Source organism: Anomalospiza imberbis, chromosome 20 (genome assembly GCF_031753505.1).
Source record: "Anomalospiza imberbis isolate Cuckoo-Finch-1a 21T00152 chromosome 20, ASM3175350v1, whole genome shotgun sequence".
Lineage (NCBI taxonomy): Eukaryota > Metazoa > Chordata > Aves > Passeriformes > Viduidae > Anomalospiza > Anomalospiza imberbis.
In genome coordinates, this window is record NC_089700.1 from 3586074 (window position 1) to 3604865 (window position 18792).

The 18792-nt window shown below is 48.6% G+C and overlaps 1 protein-coding gene across 2 annotated transcripts; it reads right to left on the reverse strand.

The window, feature by feature from the left end:
* Positions 1–1929: 1929 nt before the first annotated feature.
* On the reverse strand, positions 1930–17276 carry LAT2 (linker for activation of T cells family member 2). Of its 2 annotated transcripts, XM_068210195.1 has the most exons (13): positions 17091–17276; positions 12323–12422; positions 10745–10787; positions 9276–9319; positions 8383–8437; positions 7707–7750; positions 7017–7055; positions 6411–6441; positions 6197–6276; positions 5723–5788; positions 4884–4946; positions 4002–4086; positions 1930–2759 (listed from the first exon to the last, which is right to left on the reverse strand). In XM_068210195.1, exons 1-13 carry the CDS (start codon positions 17139–17141, stop codon positions 2741–2743), a joined length of 720 nt encoding a protein of 239 aa, XP_068066296.1. In that variant the 5' UTR covers positions 17142–17276; the 3' UTR covers positions 1930–2740. The 2 variants fall into 2 exon arrangements, with proteins under 2 accessions (XP_068066296.1, XP_068066295.1); XM_068210194.1 differs by lacking the exon at positions 17091–17276 and having other exon boundaries at positions 12323–12599.
* Positions 17277–18792: the final 1516 nt, after the last annotated feature.

The window sequence follows — 18792 nt, forward strand, 5'->3', positions numbered from 1 at the left end:
ATGTTTCATAAACCAGAAAACACCATATTTGGAGGACTCAAGGCCAGTCCTTACCTTGTGGGATGTGCCTGCCCACAGTGGTGGTGCCAGTGGACAGGTGAGGAACATGAAGGGTCATGGTTCCTGTTCCTGCCTGGTTTCAGAAGGTTTCTTCTCAACTGTATTCAGTAGCTGCATTTCACAGCTCCAGTTTGGAGCAGACTCTCCTCTGGGCTAATCCTTTCCAGCTCAGCAGGGACATAATCACACTCACTTTTCCTAAGTAGAGGACTAGTATTGATCCCAGAGGCCACCAACACCTCCTGTTCTCCACAAGCGTTTGTTCCTCCTCTGAGTGTGGAGCTGCTGCTTTCCAGCACTTGGCACAGACTTCCCAGCTCCATTTTCAGAGCTGCACCAGCCAGAACTACTTTTCTAAAGCACCTTAAATTGAAAACAGGAAGTGAATTTCTCACTTAACTGCCCACCTAATGTGGGGAGAGGTGGACCCAGGGGAGATGTAAGTCTCCTTGCATTAGGTTCAAACAACAGTGTCTAGCAGTTCTGGCTGAGCACCAGAAACCCTTGCACACCTAAAGCCAGTCCCAAAAGGACAGCATGTGAGTGAACACACACATCTGTACTCACTCATTGCAGACAAAAACAGTGAGGTTGTTCAGAGCAAGGCTAATAACAAACATTATTGATGAGAGTTCCTGAAACAGTGCCTGGATACCTTGCAGTGTAATGAGATGACTGGCTGAGAAGTGCTCCAGAAGCTTTACAAAGGATTTACACCTCACTACAGCTGACTGCTCTGGAGAGCTGCAATGGGGGATGTGCTCAAACCCCATTAAGTGAAGAGAAGATTCTCCACATCCAGTTCTGCCCTGCCTGCTTTGGCTCCACAACTTTCAAACTCAGGCTTTGGCAATGGAGGAACCTTGTACCAAGAAAATCTAACTGGTGCAATCTGCCTCCCTGCTTAGCGAGGAGAACAACAGATCCTGTATTTTCATGTTCTGACCATGCACTGACCTAATGCCTAGAACTTTCTGGAAGGTCTCCAGCTGGATCTGTTGCTGTGTGCCAAGGATCTGTCACTGCTGCTAATCTCCTATTCATGAATGACTCCCTTGGCTGGGAGATGAATCACCAGTGGGTAACACCACCAGACATCACTCACAACGAGCTCACCCTTGCAGTGAACAATCCACAGACTGCAGCACTTCATGGAAAGTGGAAGCTTCTTCAGGTGCTGAGGATGAATCCCAACAGTCTCATAGCCCTGTGAGGTCCAGACACAATTTCAGTGACAAAAGCACCCTTTGCCTGCCTGGGAGCCTGTGCAGGCTGTCACTGTCTGTGCTGCTGGCTCACGGGGACCCTGCTGCCATACACCTGTGCAGACTTTTTGCAGAGCATTCGGCCATCAGGAAACCTAAGGGTGTGAGGAGAAGCTGGGCTGGGGTGAGCAGAAAACCAGGCTGTAGCTCCCTGCCTGTGTGCATCCCTGAAGTGCACTAGATTTCTTCTGTTGTAAAAGTCCTGTGGAAACTTGTAGCATTTGTAGCAACCACTAGCAAACCTTCTCCTGAGCCAAACTCCAACCCACCCACCATTTCATCCACACCAATGGTGGGCACCTGGTCTCTCTTGGTAGTTCTGCTAAAATTAGAGTCAAGTCATTTGCAGCAGAAAGCACCTGACATCCCTTCTCCCACACCACAGTCTCTAACCCTTAGCTCCCCTTCTCTGCTCACCCACCATGAGTGTGGGCTGTGTTCTTTCCTGAAACAGTTTTCTGATCTTATTTTGAGGAAGAAGGCTTTTAATGCATTTTTCCCCATAAGATCCTGCACATTACTCCTTGTCACCTCATGTCCTCCCATTTCTGTGTCACCTGATCATGCAGTCGTCTATCATTGCAAACCATAGCAAAACACCCCATTTGCTTTGGAAGCTTTTCAGTTTTAATAAATAAGTGTTCCAGAAGTGCCAGATTTGTACATCAGGGCTCAGGGAAAGGGATTCAGTTTTTGGGATCATGCTCCAACAACCATTTGAGGGACTGGTACAGTTTCTGAGGCTGGTGGCTGTGGGTGTCTCTCACAGTTGCTGCTGTTCTTTGTATCATTTTAAAACAGATACTGAAACATGAGGAAAACTGCTGTAGACCAACACTGTGAATTACATGCCCATGGATAAGGCAGGCATTTAATCCTCTTTAGCTTTTGTGAACAGGTTGGAATCTCATTCAGCTCCAGACAGCCACTGCTGTTATAAACACCACCTCTGCCTCGCCAGTGCCTCTCACGTAGGAAACTGCTTCTATAGGAGAGCACAGGAACTAAATCAGAACGTAATCCCTGTGGCTTAACACCATCGTGCGTGAGTCACCCTGACAAATTAGGTAGCTGGCTGCATTACTGCTCAGCAAGTTAAGGATTCATTTCATGCCTGACAGGAGAAAACATTGCCCAGACTGGCCATCTTCGAGTGGACATGCAGGGAAATGAGATTGGGATGAGGAGCCTGGGGCTTGCCCGTGGTCGCTGGGGGCAGAGTGCTCTCTCCAGTTGCTGGTTTGCAGTTGGACTTCTGTGGGGCTTCAAGCAGTGCAGTTCTTCTTTCAGTAGCACCCCTTCTACGTCACTGCAGGCACAGTTTGGAGAAGAGATTTCCCTGAGGGATGGAAATCTCCCCTCTCCCTGTGTGCATGTTCGCTGGGTGCGCTCTTACAGCTCAGCAAAAGATTTCTTCAGACTTTATGCAGAATACTTGAAATAAGAGGAGAAAAAACAGTGAGTCCATTGACTTTTAATCCCTGCTTTCAGCTTAACTCTGCTGCCTGCTACATTTTCTTTCCAGAGACAAACAGTGACATACACTACAAAATGTCCATGTCTAAGCAGGAACCCCAGTCATGCTCCTGACGGATGATCCCTGATCAGAGCAGGAGGCACAGAGGCACCAGGAGCGCATTTCTCAGTTCAGCCTCCCTTGGTGGAGAACTTCTGCTGGCATTTGTTGGTTGGACATTGAGATTTCAGAATATTACTCTGCTAGCAAAGGCTACAACAGAGGCATCATTATAATGGCAAAAAGATGCCTGGCAGCAAGATATGGTCAGGTTTCTCAGGCTGGGTTTTTCCATGTCCAGCTAAATCCAGCAAAAGCAAATGCCCTAGTGTGCAGAATAGGATGACTGTGCTTTGCATGGTGGGGACAAATCCTAAGTATTCTGCATGGCTTCAGAAAGATCCAATTTTGGGAGTCTGCCCACTGCTGGTGCTCACACTCTGGGGAATATAAGACCCTATAAAACTAGAGCAGCTGGCACGTGACATAAGGACAATCCCAATGGGCCTCTGTAGGTGCTCAAGAGGGTAAAAACCCAACAAGGAGAGCGATACTGGTCCCAGTCCATCTCCCAGATGGAGTCCTAGTCCAGTCTGGAGCAGGGTGACCAGCACTAACCAGCACATCATTCACTGTCCCTCAGTGTCATGCAACCTTCCTGCAGCTCCCTGCAGATTTTTACTTTATCTGCCTTGAGTAATTCTTTTTCAGCAGCATCAGACTGGTGGTGATAACGGGGCAGGATGTGTGGTTTTAGCACAGCAGGCAGGGCTCAGCTGAGGGAATCCCTGCTCAGAGCAGGGGGCTCTGGGTGTCCCTGTCCACAGCATGTAGCAGTGCTCCACTGCTCCAGAGCCCTTTGGAGTTCCTGTGCCTGTTGGAGGAAGGCAGCGCTGGAGCTGGGACATGGACTTGGACAAATTTGTTCCATGGTCCATGTTAGTCAGCTTGGCATCAGCCAGAGATGAGGCACTGCACAGGGTGGGCTCCTCACGCTCCTCCACTGCCCATGTGGGCTGCTGTGCTGGTGCTGCCAGCAAGGGCAGAGCTCCAGCTGAACTCCCTTTGGCAGAAACCAAATCCTCCCACCCCTAAATAAACACCATAAACCAAATCCTCCCACCCTACCTTAACACACCGACCGTTTACTCTGTTTCTACCTTTGCTCTGACAGCAGGGCAGGGCCTGACACAGGACCCGTGTTGATGTAGTCTGGCTCATCATCCAGGTTTTCTGTCACCGGGGCTGTGGGTGAGGATGGGGAGCACTTATCAGTGAGTGGTGTAAAAACACACGATGTGAAAACACACAGACCACTGACACACCATGTGTCCTGCCAATATTTAGCCTTTGCTGCTGACATGTTTTTGTGCCTGGGCTAAGAAAACTCAGATCAGTGTCAAGGTCTCCTTGAAGAGGCTTCAATATGATCACAGCAAATTTGCAAACACTCTGGGCAGCTCTTCAGAGCCAAAAAAGATTTTATCTAGAGAGTGTGCAAACAGGAATCACTTTTCTTAGACAACTTTCACACCAGAGACACAAAGCTCTTAAATATATGTGTACACTCCCCACTGTTCCCCAGGCCAGAACTACCCTCATGCTTCACAGGAAGCCACAGGTTAAATTAAACTGTGGTTAAAAGGTCAGCTTGAGAAATAGGGCCCCTGACTACAGCAGGAGAGTCAAGGGCTGACCCACTGGGTGTGTGCACAAAGTTCTGTGGCACAGGGGATTACACAGCTGTGCTTGCTCTGGGGCAACCTCAAGTGTAAAGAGGATGTAAGACCTGAAGAGCAACACTTTTCTGTAGCATCCCATGGTCAGGGTTTAGGCACAGCCACCCAAAAGGTGGCCTTTTGAGTACGACAGGCACCACGTCCCAACAGAGCAGCATTCAGTTACAAGAGCGCGTTACAATTTGCACATTGCCTTGGATATTTATCATGGACAATTGGGGAAAAAATTAACTCTATACTGGCCTAGTGCTCCAGGCACTCTGCCCATAAGCCCCAAACAGCAAATAACAGCTGAGAACGTACCTTGCCCTTGCTGGAGTTTCCATGTGAGTATTGTCATGCTGTTCTCATAGTCTACAGCCTCATCTGTGACAAGAAAGAGTTTGGACAGGGTGATACTGAACAGCAAATGGACTAAAAAAAGGCCTTTGTGAAACCCCCTTCCTACCACTGCCCCCGAGTGTGCCGTGCACGTGGCTGAGCTTCCAGCCAGCACAGATCTGCTGATGCTGCCTCGTCATTTTTCCAGCCCTGGCCACGTGCCTGGATATCTGCAGGCACGGATGGGGATCAGACAGGTCCCTGCTGCTCCTGCCTCCTCTAATCACTCTGCACAAAGCCAGGCAGGAGCAGGGCAGGCTTCAGCAGTGCAGAAAGCGTGTGTTAACTCACAGAAGGAAGCAAAACTCACTTCCTATTTTGATTGCAACACCCCAGGAGTGATGCTGGAAGCCCTGAAGGGACACTGTGATCCAGTGTCATCCTCCAGAAGCTTTCCGGCTTCAGCCTTCTTGTGCTGGATTTGGTGAGAAACCTGAGCTAGGGGCTAGAACCATAGAACCATCCTGGCTAAAACAACACTAAAAACCTAAAGATGCAGACCCCAAAGTTCCTGAATTGCTGCAGAAACCACCAAGTCAAAGGCATCAGGGTGGAGGTATCACCATGTGCATTTTCCTGCAGAAAGGGGAAATGTTCCAGGCCTGCTCTGTGCCTGCAGCAGTCCCTGTGTGCCAGCTCCATGGCACAGAGCTGGTAGGAAGAGCTGAGCTGTGAGCAAGCGGGTTTCTCTTGGCTGAGCAGGTCACCATCCTTCTCTGCACTTTGTGCACACACATGACCCGTGACAGCAGCACACCCACCTGGATCAGAGCCCTGAGACACTCCAATGGTGACATTTTCATAGGAATAGGAATCCTCGTCTTTCTCTGATGGAGAGAAGAAAGAGGAGTGACAAAGGACCTATGGAAGTGTAAATGACCTGGGAAGATCCCTCAGCACCTGCAGGAGGGGGCTGTTTCCCACAATGAAATGTAGATTAGCTAAAAATTTGTTAGTCTTAGTGACAGCCTGTGGTGACCAAGGGATGGAATCGGGTGGTCACTCCCACAGGGGCACAATCACCAATGGTTTTGGGCTCCTCTGTTTATAGGCAACAGATGGACTGATAGGGGCTTGGACATCCCTCAAATCCCACAGCTCTGCTACACGCTTTTAATGAATATGTCCCCTGGGCCCACACTTGCTTCAGGCACAGTGATGCACAGACCTCAGCAAGAACAGTCTCATGAGCTCCCTGGAGCCATGGGACAGCCAGGCTGGATGAAGGAACCCACCTGGCTTGCCTGGAGACCTACCACGGGGTTGTTTGAAGAGCCTGGTGCAATTGTAGTAGTGATCCAGAGACACGGGCTCCCTGTGAGAACAGCAGCACTGTCAGCTCCTGCTGCCCAGCACTGGCTTCCCAGGCTGAGCTGTGGGAGCACCAGGACAGCGCTGGGACCAGTATGGCTCCACTCGACGGTGCTGGCAGCAGCACAGGGTACTTACACATAGGCAGGATCTTCTTGCAGGCAGTTCTCTGCAAGAACAAGGGTTTGCTGTCAGCACCCCACCAAGGCATCAACCTGAACAGCTATCCCTGGGCACAGCTGGACACCCCGCCCAGCACAACCACAGCTGACATCCCCAGCAGCCACAAAGCCCTGGCACAGCCCCAAAGCCTGTCCACAGCAGAGCCAGGTGGCTGGAGCACAGGGAGGTAGCTCTGATCCACCCCAAGTCCTGGGAAAACCCCGGCTCACCACTTCTCATAGACACATCCTGCCAGCTGGCAGGAGATGGGGAATATGCTCCCTGGCTTGGGAAAGGAGGAAAGCACAGCCCCATACACCAATAATCTTCTTAGGGCAAGCACCAGCTCACACGGCCTGGGAGGGAGCAGCGGGCTCGGGAGCATCCGTCCCCGTCCGCTCTGCCCGTTAATCAGATCAGTGTGTGTCTTACAAAGCAATCTCTAAACTGACCGAGCCAGAGCTCTGCCAGCTGCAGTGCTGGCTGCCTGTGTGCCCCCTGCCAGCTCCCATCCCCTGGGACCTCCCATCCCCTCGGCAGCCTTCCTTCCCAGACCCCCAGGCATATGGCTGCAGCATTTACCTGCCAGGAAATTCTGGTACCTGGACTCGTCCCTGCTCCCTGGGGACAAGAGAGGGGCACATTACACATGAACTCAAGCTGAGTGATGGGAGCAGTTTGACAATGCAGGGAGGCACCAAGTATTTCAGCACCAGCAGCTCTACCCCCACTCAGCTCTGAGGTCAGGGGACACGGCTGCGAGGTTGGACACTCCAGGGTACAGGAGTTGGGACAGCCAGGGGTGATATTTTAAACAATCTGTGCCTGTGGCTCTAACCAGGACTGGTCAGCCACAGCAGGATGAGCACTGGGTTTTAAACTCAGACCCAGGATAGACCCAAATTAAGATGGAAGTGGACCTGATGGAAGAGCCCCTTCTAAAGGAGAGAGGGACTTTGGACAAGGGCTGGGAGTGGCAGGACAAGGGGGTATGGCTTCCCACTGACAGAGGGCAGGGTTAGGTGGGATATTGGGATGAGATTTTTCCCTGTGAGGGTGGTGAGGTCCTGGCACAGGCTGCCCAGAGCAGCTGTGGCTGCCCCATCCCTGCAAGTGTCCAAGGTCAGGTTGGATGGGGCTTGGAGCACCCTGGGATAGTGGAAGGTGTCCTTGCCCATGGCAGGGGGTTGGAAGGAGATGATTTTAAGGTCTCTTCCACCTCCAACCACTCTGTGGTTCATTGTATCTGCGCCTGTCCCAGAAGCTGCTCACCATATCCAGTGTGGTGGGAAGCACTGAGCTCTTCGGTGGCTTTACTGAAAGAGAGAAAAGAGACCTAAAATCAGGGGTCTGAGCAAACCCTGCCAGCAGTTACACACCATCAGAAGGACCATGCATGAAACCTCCCAGTGAGGTTATCAAGTACACACACGGAGCAAGGGGAGATTAAGAATTTGGAGTAAAGTCCCTAGATGGGAATAACTATGCTTGAATATTGCAGCAGAGTTACAATGGCTGTGTAGTTACTGGGGATTTTGGTGATGGGGAGAAGGGGATTTATCACACCAAACTGCTCATAAGTGAATAATGGCCATTTCTTTTCCATGACATATCTGCTATGTACAGCCACAGCTCACTCTCCTGGGTTTGATTTAATCAGTTGCCAGAAGAATGCAGTCATACTGAACAAGTCCAGAAAAAGTCTAAATACACTACTGACCATCAACAAGTGAAGCAACCCAATCAAGTTGAAGATGTCCCTGCTCCTCACCTGGTTGGACTAGATGACCTTGAAAGGTCCCTTGCAACTCAAACTATTCTTTGATTATAAATACAGCCCAAGCCATATCTATAGGGCCCAGAATGCAATCCCAAATGTTCATGTATCTTAGGTGAACTTCATCCAACCTTGGCTGTAGAGCTAGATTTTATTTGGGTTTTTTCCTACCTTGCTATTGATAACTTTTCAGGTTCCTTACTTTTTTCCAGCCTTCGGGTTGCAACTGGCAACAACAACAAAATTATCATGTTAATTATTATGGCAACAGCAGATATGTTGAAGAGCACAGAACATCCACCAGACAGAAATCCCTGGGACTGGCAAGCATTTTCCTAATGCATCCTCAAATAGCTTCCAGATTGTTCCTTGAATGTTCAAAAATGGTCAAAACAAGAAACAACTAGAGAAAAAGCTGGTGTCTGTGCAGACCACAGAGCTTGCAAACACTTGCTGGAGGGAGCTACAGTCCCAGCTGCTGCCTTGTCACCTACTGTCCCCCAAACTGCTTGATTCGGGGCCATTCCCCTCCCTCCACACTGCAAGGGACAGTTGAGAGCTTTGGTCAGGCTGGGATGAAAGATTTGTAGAAGGGTTAAGGGGCTTGGAGCCAGCAGAGTCCTTGGGCAGGGCAGAGCCATCTGCAGATGGACACATCGCACACGGACCTGGCAGCTGCTCGTTGTGACGTACAACTCTAAAGTTCAGTGCTGAAGCCAACCTGCTGCAGGAAGCAGTGAGGGGGGATGATGGATGAGTCACTCCTGTCACCCACACCTTCATTCTCCCAGGGTGCACAGCATGGTTCCAAGAGCCCCAGCAGCTGAGGTGTCACTTTTCAACGACATCGCTTTAGCGAATCGTTTTCAACGCAAAGGGCATTTTTTTAACTAGAGCTCAGAATTCACATATCTAGAAGCATCTAAGGTGGCTCGGACAATCCAGGTCTCACCATTTCATGGCCTGGCTCCAAGGTGACCCACTGAACATTACTTTCCCCCTGTTCTATGCATGCAGGGCCCTCACACCACGAGGCAGGAGCCACATGCAATGCTCATACTCACCGGTATGGGATCGAATCACCTCAAATCTCTGCTGGCTTTCAAGCCTGGAAAAAACAACAGGATTTTGGGGTTTATGACAAGGAAAACAGATAGAAGAGACCTGACTGTTTGGTGAGTGGAGGGCAGAGAGCACCATGCTGGGCTCTGTGAGATGCCAAGCTGCATTGCTCAGCATGTCATGCAGGGCCTGTATGACCTGGGAGCATCTTTCTGGACTCTTCTTGATCCTTTAAAGACAGGATGTGGTTTGGGACCACTGGCAGAGCAGCCAGCATCAGCAAGGGAAGGATCCAGGGATGAGGAAAACATCATTTAGGATAATTCTCATTCTGATGCTTCAGCCACCAAAGACCAGAAGAACCCTTTTACCCATTAAAAAATGGATGTTCATGCATGAAATGGCTTCAAACCCCACTGCTTCACCTCCACTGCTGCCTCTGCCCCTCCCATCATCCCTTAATATCATGAATAAAATAATGTTATCAATGATAACCTATACCCAGTAACCTCTTTACTTTTTAGTTAATAGGAGAGCTGCTTTTCAGAGCACAAGAGAATTCAACACCTTTTCCACTGCAGGTGTTTCTACACAGGTACTTATTAATTCAAATTTTGGGAACCCTTTCCCCCTTTTTCATTAGGGTTGCCCCATACCCAGCTGGGATTCATGGCCCAAGGCTGTCAAAAAACCCAAACATAGAGTCAAACCACTTTGCTTGCAAGACACCCCCAAACCACACCTCCAGAAAGAGCACACAACACCACAAACCTGAGCCCAAACCACCTAATCCAGGTATAAATTTCAAGAAGTTGGGACAATTCAGCAAGAGTCAGTGAGAGATGGAGCCTGTGGGGGATGGAGACTTCAGTGGCTGCTCCATCAGTCTACAATGGATCACTCCAGAGCCTTTCCCACAGAAACAAAACCCCACCCCTTGGAGGCCTCTGCAGAGCCACATTGCATCTCCTAAAAAAAAGCTTACAACCCAACTTTGCTTTTTTTAACATCATTTACTGTGGTTTGTCTGTTGCTGAAGGAAATAAGGGCAGTGCACGTGTGTACACTGCATTTCCTTCATTTCTTGTGCTGCAGGTCAGTGGTTGCTCTGGTACACGGTCCAACCAGCACCAGCCAAGGGCAGGGGCTTCTTTATGAAGTAAATAATCTTTCCATCTCATCTCAGGACACAACAGAACAGGATAAGAACTCGCCCTTCTCTCCCAGACCTTTTCCAACTAGTTAGTGATTCAACGACATCACAGTCAGCTTCAGTTTTATTTTGGATTTTTCTCTGTAAAGGCATTGCCCCTTCAGCAGCACCTTGGGCTGGGGCACACTGCCTTGCATCCCATCCTGGCATTATTTTATTTTATTTTATATAAACCCAGATTTCAGCTTGGGTCTGGCTCTGGGGCTCACCCTGGGTGAGTTGTTTGGGGGAGAAACACGATTGGGAAAGGCAACTTACTGGCTCCTCCACTCATTCAGCTGTGACTCCCGTTTGGTAGCTGGAAGACAAGGCAACAAAAAGCTCTTAGAAACGATGATTTGGGAGTTAGAGATCAGAAAGGCCAGTAAAATACATTCACAAAACTTCGTCAGCACGTCAGGACAGTGGAGGCAATAAGCAGTAGTTGCAGTAGGGTTTTGATGAAATTTTTTGAAACTATGTTTAAATTGTGGTTTTTATCTCAACCTCCACAAAGCAAAGCAGCCAGTCCTGCCCCCAAACCCCAAACTGCAGCCTCTCCCCCATTAAAACCCACCCAATGCTCGGGGAGAGGCTCAAACCCCACTGGGTGCTTACTCTCTTCTCTTTATGAATTTACCCTCCAGACTCCCCTTCCTTGCCTGCCCTTCTGTCCCAAACCTGCAGGATTTGTGTAACTGGAGCTAATCCTCCCACGTGGAGACCCAAAACCACCCAGCAACATGACCATGTAGAGGGAGCTCAGTGTTGCTTCGGCCCCAGGGAAGGGGGGCTGCACTTTCAGGTGTTACTTCTCACTTGGTTCTCTGGCAGAGCCTCTTCCACGCTCACGCTGTGGGAGCATCCCTGTGGAAGCCTGTGAGCCTACAGGGGAGAAGGTAACAATGCCCTGGAGAGATGCACTCCAGGCTCTCCTCATGCTCAGGATGAGGAAGGAGGCTTCCCCCATGGTGCCCTGCAGCACGGTGTTAATTTATCCTGGTTTTGTCCTCCCCTTTGGCCCGTTGGCCTTCCCTGCCCCTTTTACCCTATATGTTCAATGTTCTAGAGAGTTCTCCCTTCCCTGTGTTCCCACTGGTTTGTGTAACCCCACCCATCCACCCTGGCATTCCCTATTGGTCCCTTTCCCTGTATTTATACCCTGGATCCTGCTTTGTCGGTGTCTTTGGTCTCTCGACCCATTCAGTGTTCTCCTGTAATTAACTCTTGTTGGAATTCCATGCCTGGACCCTCACATATCTTCACTGCTGAGTTGCTTCGTGTGTCTGTCTGCCTGTCTGTGTGTGCTGTGCTCTCATGGCTCCCACCTGCTGGTGCTGCACGGCGCTCTCGGTGAAGGTTGTGTCCACCACCACCACGGACCACAACCCAGCCCCAGAAGGGCAGAGCTGGTACCCAGCAGCACAGCCAAGCCCACACAGTGGGGAGGACATTCCAAGAGGGAAGGCCAGCCAGGACGGCGGGCAGCTGTTGCCCTAATTTTTAAAAGTGTTTTCTTTTATAGTTCTTTTGAAAGTTTTAAACTTCTCATAAAACTTCTTTAGCCTTCTGATAATGTTTCCATATTTCTACTGGAAATATTCTCATATTTGTCACGGACTGTTCACGTAAATAATGATTGTTCTGCATTCTTCTTTGCGGGAGGAGAGAACTGATGGACTGTTGGTTTCACCAGTGTGGTTGGAGAGGTGGCAATTTCATCCTCCAATCCACTGTCACTTTTGGAATTCTATATAATGCCAGGTCAGAAATAAAACTGGGTCTTTTTCTCTCTTGAACTCACCAGGTTTCTGTGTACTCATTTCGTGTCCAGTAGCGACAGGCAGCACTTACCCCAGAGCTGGCACCTGACGCAGAGGCTGACGGCCGCCCCGAGCAGCATCAGCGCCGCGGCCGCCCACAGCTCCAGCTGCACCATGGCCCAGCCAAATCCAGCCTGAAACACACGGCCAGGGGACCCTGTCAGCTGTGGGGGCACACGGGGCTGTGAGGCCATCCCTCAGAGAGCTTTTAGCCCCAAAAAGCCAGGTGCTGTTTGCACTCCCACCCCCAGGGAGCCAGGAGGCTGCTGAGGATGCAGAAGGGACTTTGGGCTTGTAGCACAGGGCAGCAGAGGCGATGCCCTGTCCTGCACTGCTCTCAATTACTCATTCCCAGTCTCCAAACCCACCATGCTTCCATCAAACGCTGTCAGCAGACAGTAATTTGTTAATATCTAGAAGAGAGGCAAAAGGAAGGCACAAAGCAATATTTAAACAGTCAAGACCTTTGCACAACGTGTTCTGGCTCTTTCCTGCAGCTCAGAGTGACTCCCAATGTGAAATTCCCCATGCCTTTTTCTGCATTGAGCTGGCTCAGCCACCGGCTCTTCCCCTTCTTTCCATGACAGGCTTTTTCACAAAGAGCAGCTAACATTTTTTAACAATCAGCACAATTTGGCTTCAACTTCTTCCTTTAAAACACAAAACATCCTACAAATATCACAGAAAGCAGCCTGCTGACACTGAGATGGATCATTTAGCCCATTCCTATTCCCCGGGGTCAGATTTTCTTTAGTTACAGATTATTTTAATTTATTTTTGTTTTTAATCAACTTTCTTCTTTCCCTTGAGATGGAGAAACTTCAACGTGCCAAAGGCCAGTACATCATCACTCTGGCTGGCAGGAAGCTTTCCTGCTGCCTACCTTCAGCCTCTCTCATTACAACTTTAGCCCGTATTAAATTGGTGAATGGAGGAGGAAAGATATATTATAGCAATTGATAATTAAAATAATTCAAAATAACAAAACAAATGCCAGTAGCAGACAATAGAAAGCAGCAGCTTGATTCCACCCTGCTCAGCACCTTCTGCCTCTGCTTGATTAAAGTGGAATAAACAATATTCCTCTGCCCAAACTCCACAGAAGTTTGGAAGTTGCTCTGACAGCCCGTGGATGTCGGAGAAAACCCAAAGCCTCCCATGGCAGCTGAGCCTGTGGGGGCTGAGCACCTTCCTCCTGTCCCTGCCAGGCACTTGGAGCAGCAGCTGAGCGTGTTGGTGGGAGCTTTGTGGTCCAATTTGCACTGAAGGCTCGGCCCAGTGCCACGGTCCTAGTTATCAGGGCACAGTGAAAATAATCATGGTGTAAATCAGCATGGGGCAGGGAAAGGAGAGGAAGGAAAGTCCCTCATTTCCACTCAGACAGACCTTGAGCAAAGCCAGGAGCAATGGTTTGGTGTCAGCATCTTCTCCCTGGTTCCCAAACACCATATGGCTGTCCAGAAGGGACCTCACCCTTTGCTTGAGAACATACCGGGCTTATTCCTCTTGTGTTCCAGGTTCCTGGGGTTCTCCAGGACCTGGCAGCTACCAGAACTCACTCTACCTCTACCTCACTCTTTGCCTTTTACAGGCCCCCAGAGGCCTCTCTTTCCCTGCACAGTGTTTTTGCAGCGCTTTCTGAAGAACATGAGTTATTCTAAATTTAATTGCCCAGACCTCCATGCACCCACCCTAGAGATGCAGGACCAGAACCCAAAAGAGCCTAGTCAAAACCATGTGGTTTTTCCCATCATTTTTCCTTTGCTCAGCATCCCCCATGGAAATCATGAGCTGTGGATCATCTCTAAAGCATCTCCAAGAGGCAGCTGAGGGAAGTTGATCCAATGCTGGTGACTAAAATACAAAGAGCTGCAATGCTGCTGCTTTGTGGGCTTCCTGGCTTTTCATCTTCTTTTTTTTCTTTCCCTTCTTTTTTTTTTTTTTTCTTTAAAGTGAAGGCAAGGCAGAGCTGAAGACACCTGACAACACTGACCTAGTTTGTCCTGTTGCATGGCAGGCCTCCTTCTCCCTTCCAGAGCCAGTTTTATTTTGGTCACGGGCAGTGAGGCAGCAAAACCTGTCTGCTCCTGAGCCCCCACTCACCAGGGACACAAAAAGTGGTTACTTGAGGGCTGATGAACAGGACATGGTGTGTCCCACCCCATCACAGCTTTATGCCCCAAGAAAGCCCCCAAGTCACACACACACATCAGCCTGAAGATCATTTGTGGTCCCCAAATACCCAAGTCGATGGAAAATCCCTTCTTTTGGTACAAGCCCTGCTCTGGTAAGGAGCTGACAGAAGGAGGTGATGAACAGATTTATGACAAGCAGAAAGCTGGAAGCACTTACTCACGGCTAGCAGGATATAAATAAAATATTTGGAAGGCTGAATGTGCTTCCCTGTGCTCTGCCTTGGGGAGTTGGAGAGCAGAACAGACAGACTCGAGCCACGGAGGTGTCTGCACAGGAGGACGTGTGGAGTTCATGGATGGCCAGCCCTGCTTCCAAGATGCTAAACCCAAAGTCAGGGAGAAAACAGGTTCCCATCCAGTTTAGGAGTGACACTCGGATAGTGTCGCAATGCCCTGTTCTGTTCATGCACTTCTCTCTTCTCCTTTTGCCTGTTTTTCCCCTTTCTGTGCTGAGGAAGCCGGTGGGACCGGGGCACACCCCGAGCACCATGACCCCACAAATCCCTCAGGAGCAGCTGCTCCAGACAAGCAGTTCCCGGGAGAGCAACACGCTGGAGTCTGGATACAGCTGTGGTCTCTGCTCCTTCTCTGGCCTCAGATATTTTTAGCAATCAAGGAAAAAACCTTTTTCTTACTAAAAATTTTGGAAATAATAATGAACTTGTGAAAATTTATCTACTCTGTGCCAGGTCTTGGCTTAATTTAAGGATTCACTCCAGTAACAAGGCTCACTATGAAGAACCAAAGGAAGGAGAGGTGGTTTTATCCAGGAAGACTAAAAGGTCATCTGCTTTTAATTCCCCTGAAATGGAGAGTAAGAGGACATGGACACTCACTGTCTATCTGTCCAAGAGCAGCACAACAAAGTGAGAAAAACTTTTGAATTGAAATAAGGCAATTCTGGCTTATAAAACGAGTGGATATAAGCTGGATATGCACAGGCTAGAAATGAAATTCCTAATGGATGGAAAGTCTGGAAGAACTTCCCAAAAGCAGCAGAAGAGGCACAAAGCTCACTAAAAAAACCTGCAAGAGCACTTAAAGTGAACTTTAACTTTTTGCTGAGAAACCAGGAGAGTGAGGAATGTGTTGATGTGGCCTCAGCAATGCCTGGTTTTCCATGAGATAATTTCTGATGAAGACATTTTAGCCCTTTGCAGATGTCAAGCCCATCCCTGAGTTCACGTTGCAAGATAAAGACTAAAATAATGTATTTATATTATGTATTTAATGTATTTCTATTATGTATTCTATCTATCAATCAAAAAATGCCCAAAAGGCAAATATAAACCAGACACTTTCTCTCCCCTGCAGTAAGTTTTGTGGTCTGCACCAGTTTGCAGTAAATTAATTCTAATTCAGGCTGGTAGGATGAGTCACTGCTATGAAATATGAAGTGGAGAGTGTATTTAAAGACTCACCATATGAATTTCAGCACACTGACTTGTTGAACAGATGCAATATTCAGCTTGAGTCAATGTCTCTAACGTGTCTAAGAAAAGCAGCTCCACTTTCTGCTTGCCTGTGTGGCACAGATTGCCACAGAAAGTCCCATCAATTCAGAAATTAAAGTCTCAGACCAAGGAAGCTCCTGTGGCTGGAATGACTTCAATGACCAGCACTGAGCCTTCAGAAAAGCTCCTTTCCAGAGGTCTGCACATCTCATTTCCTACCAGATTTATGCCAGTATCAGGTTTCTTAGGAAGGCTGCTGCCATAAAGTCTTTTTACAGCTATTCAGGCAGATCAGGCTTTCATGCCAAGAGATGCATTTCAGTAGAACATACGATAAAAGGGGAAAGTTAGAATTGATACACCAACTTCCACATAGATTATAACTTTGGAAAATGCTTTTAAAAAACCTTGGGTGGAAAATACGGTGCAAAACCCCAATCACACCAGGCATGGCAGCACAAGGAGGTAACTCACAGACAGATCTTGTATTTGCAACTGTTCCAGGCAGCACTGAAGCCTCCCAGCATCATTCACCTCCACTGGGAGCCCCCATGTTAGCAATACAGGCAACCCGTGTAACTACGGACTCCAGAACCACAAAAATGAGCCAATCTCACACAAGATTATCCCCAAATTATCCTCTTCTGCTAAATTATCTGCCTCGTGGCCCATCTTACACCGAACATTGTTCACACAAGAGAAAACTGATGCAAAACCAAATCTCCTTCTATCTAGAATTAGCTATTTCAAGCACTTACATGCAGTGAAATAAATACATTCATATCCATGATGCCAGTCAGCTCTGAAATCAATGGAAAACCCAGGAAGTGTCGTTTGAATCAGCTATTTTTAAGGACTGGGCTTTGGAGGGGGAGCAGCGTGGGCTGCAGCAGTCCCAGAAACTACAGGCAGGAGCCAGAAGAAGGACCATGCAGGGATGAGGGAGGCTCAGCACAGACTGAATCTTCCAGAATATTTCAGAAGATGTGAATGCAGAAATAATGTAATTAAACCCACGCTTCCATCAGCAGATGGATGAGGAGATGTAAAGTACAGTACTGTAAAACAGGCAATCCAGGTTGTGTGGGATGGGCTCATCTCAGGTCCAGAGGGGTCTAAATGCTGCTGGGAAGAGAGAGGTGGAAATTCCTACCTTGGAGCTGGTGATGGCCGGGAGCAGCAGTGAGGAGGGAACATCCACCATGTTGCTTTTCAGAGAGGTTTTACAGGGATGAACTTGAACCTCTTTAAAGGCTCACCAAGGTCTAACATGGGATCCCTGAGCCCAGTGGGACACCCCACTGTCCCCATAGGAGCACCACGCACCTCCGGGCGCTTTCCTCTGCCCATCCCTCCCTCCCTCACCCACCTTGCCCACAGCTTCAGCCGCTGTCCCTGAAGTGTCCCAGCTCCTCCAGCACCTCCAGCTGCCGGGGCTGGAGTCGGTTCCTCCAGGGCTCGTTGCAGTTGCTGGTTTCCTGTCCCTGTGATTCACCAACCCCAACATCCGCTGCCCGGCCCGGCGGCCGCTCGCGGCTCCGAGAGACGACGCCTGCACAAACCCACCGGGGTCACTTTGTCTCCTGTGGGGAGAGGAAGAGGCTCGGACAGCGTGGGACCACACACAGCACTGAGGCCACTTCCCTTGAGGTTCAGGTGCTGTTGGTGCCCCACAAAAGTTCAGGCTTCCTCTTAGCAAAGAGCCTTCACAGGAATAACGCTGCGCGCTGGAAGCAGCAGGTGCTGCCAGGAAAACCTCAAAGCAGGCACAGCAACTGCAATCCCTCTCTGGGTTTTTATGGAAAAGATGGTAAGAAGTCACAAAGGCAGCAAAGGTCTGAGGTCACTACTGCTATGGCCAAAGCTGGAGCTCCTGTCCAGTGCTGTAAGAATAAAAGCAGTTCTTATGCTTCAGCACAGTTGGCACAATTCCACGGCCCTCTTAAAAAAAGGAATTCCTCAAGTTTTTTGGTGCTTGAATGGAATAAGGAGGGATCATGAATTCCCTTTTGGGAATTTCTGTAGTGGCTTAAAGCCCTGTCACAGTCCATGAAAGAGGGATCCTGCTCCAGCTCTAGGGAAGTCTGCACACACACGTCAATGTGCAGCTGTGCAACAATAGTACAAGAGCCACGGGGCGCATGAGTTACAACCATAAACAAAACGTTTCATGCTGCTCTCACTAAGGTTCTACAAAGCCTCTCTTAATGTAAATTGTTCAGTAAAGGGAAATTTTGCTATATTTAAATTAGGGCAGCCGCCCACACCCAGCTCTCTGTGCAAGAATGTGAACTCTTCATCATAAAAATTATTTAGGAGCTAACTGGTTACGATTTTTGCAACTCTGGGATGAAATCTGGCTATCAAGCTTTCAGAGGAAATGTTACTTCAATAAGATAATTATCCACTGTATGTGCAAATAGACTTTCTCTCTTCCAATTCTAACCTGAGATGCAAAAATAATGCACCTTCCAGAGCCATTCCCAAACAAAATCCAGGTGCTGAAGCCTATAGTGAAATCAGTATAATCTGAACCAAAGATAAAAAGAGGCAGACTCAGCTTTTAATTGCTCATATGGTTTCTGGGTGGTCTCTGTGTAAAGGACATTACAAAATGTGAATGTTTTTTTCACAGCCAAAAGAGTTGTTACAAAATTGGCATTTCTAGCAGAGGTCATAGCGATTTTAGTTTATTAACAGCTTTCTAGCAGGGTTTTTACATGTTCACACATAAGCTGACAACAGAAATTTTGCAAAAGAGTTCTTTATAGCAGAACTGATACTCAAAATATGCTGGAGTCATTTAAAGTTCATCTTTTGTACCCGAAATGAATTTCATCATGAACAGCCACTGC

What these genes read in the sequence shown, in the direction of transcription:
- LAT2 (XM_068210194.1), bottom strand. Translation starts at nt 12,482, where the DNA reads ATGGCCTCACAGCCCCGTGTGCCCCCACAGCTGACAGGGTCCCCTGGC. An exon ending in CTGCGTCAGGTGCCAGCTCT is followed by an intron (nt 10,788 to 12,322) that starts GGGGTAAGTGCT and finishes TGCCTTGTCTTC; the next exon opens with CAGCTACCAAACGGGAGTCA. An exon ending in GTCTCAGGGCTCTGATCCAG is followed by an intron (nt 4,947 to 5,722) that starts GTGGGTGTGCTG and finishes TTCTTGTCACAG; the next exon opens with ATGAGGCTGTAGACTATGAG.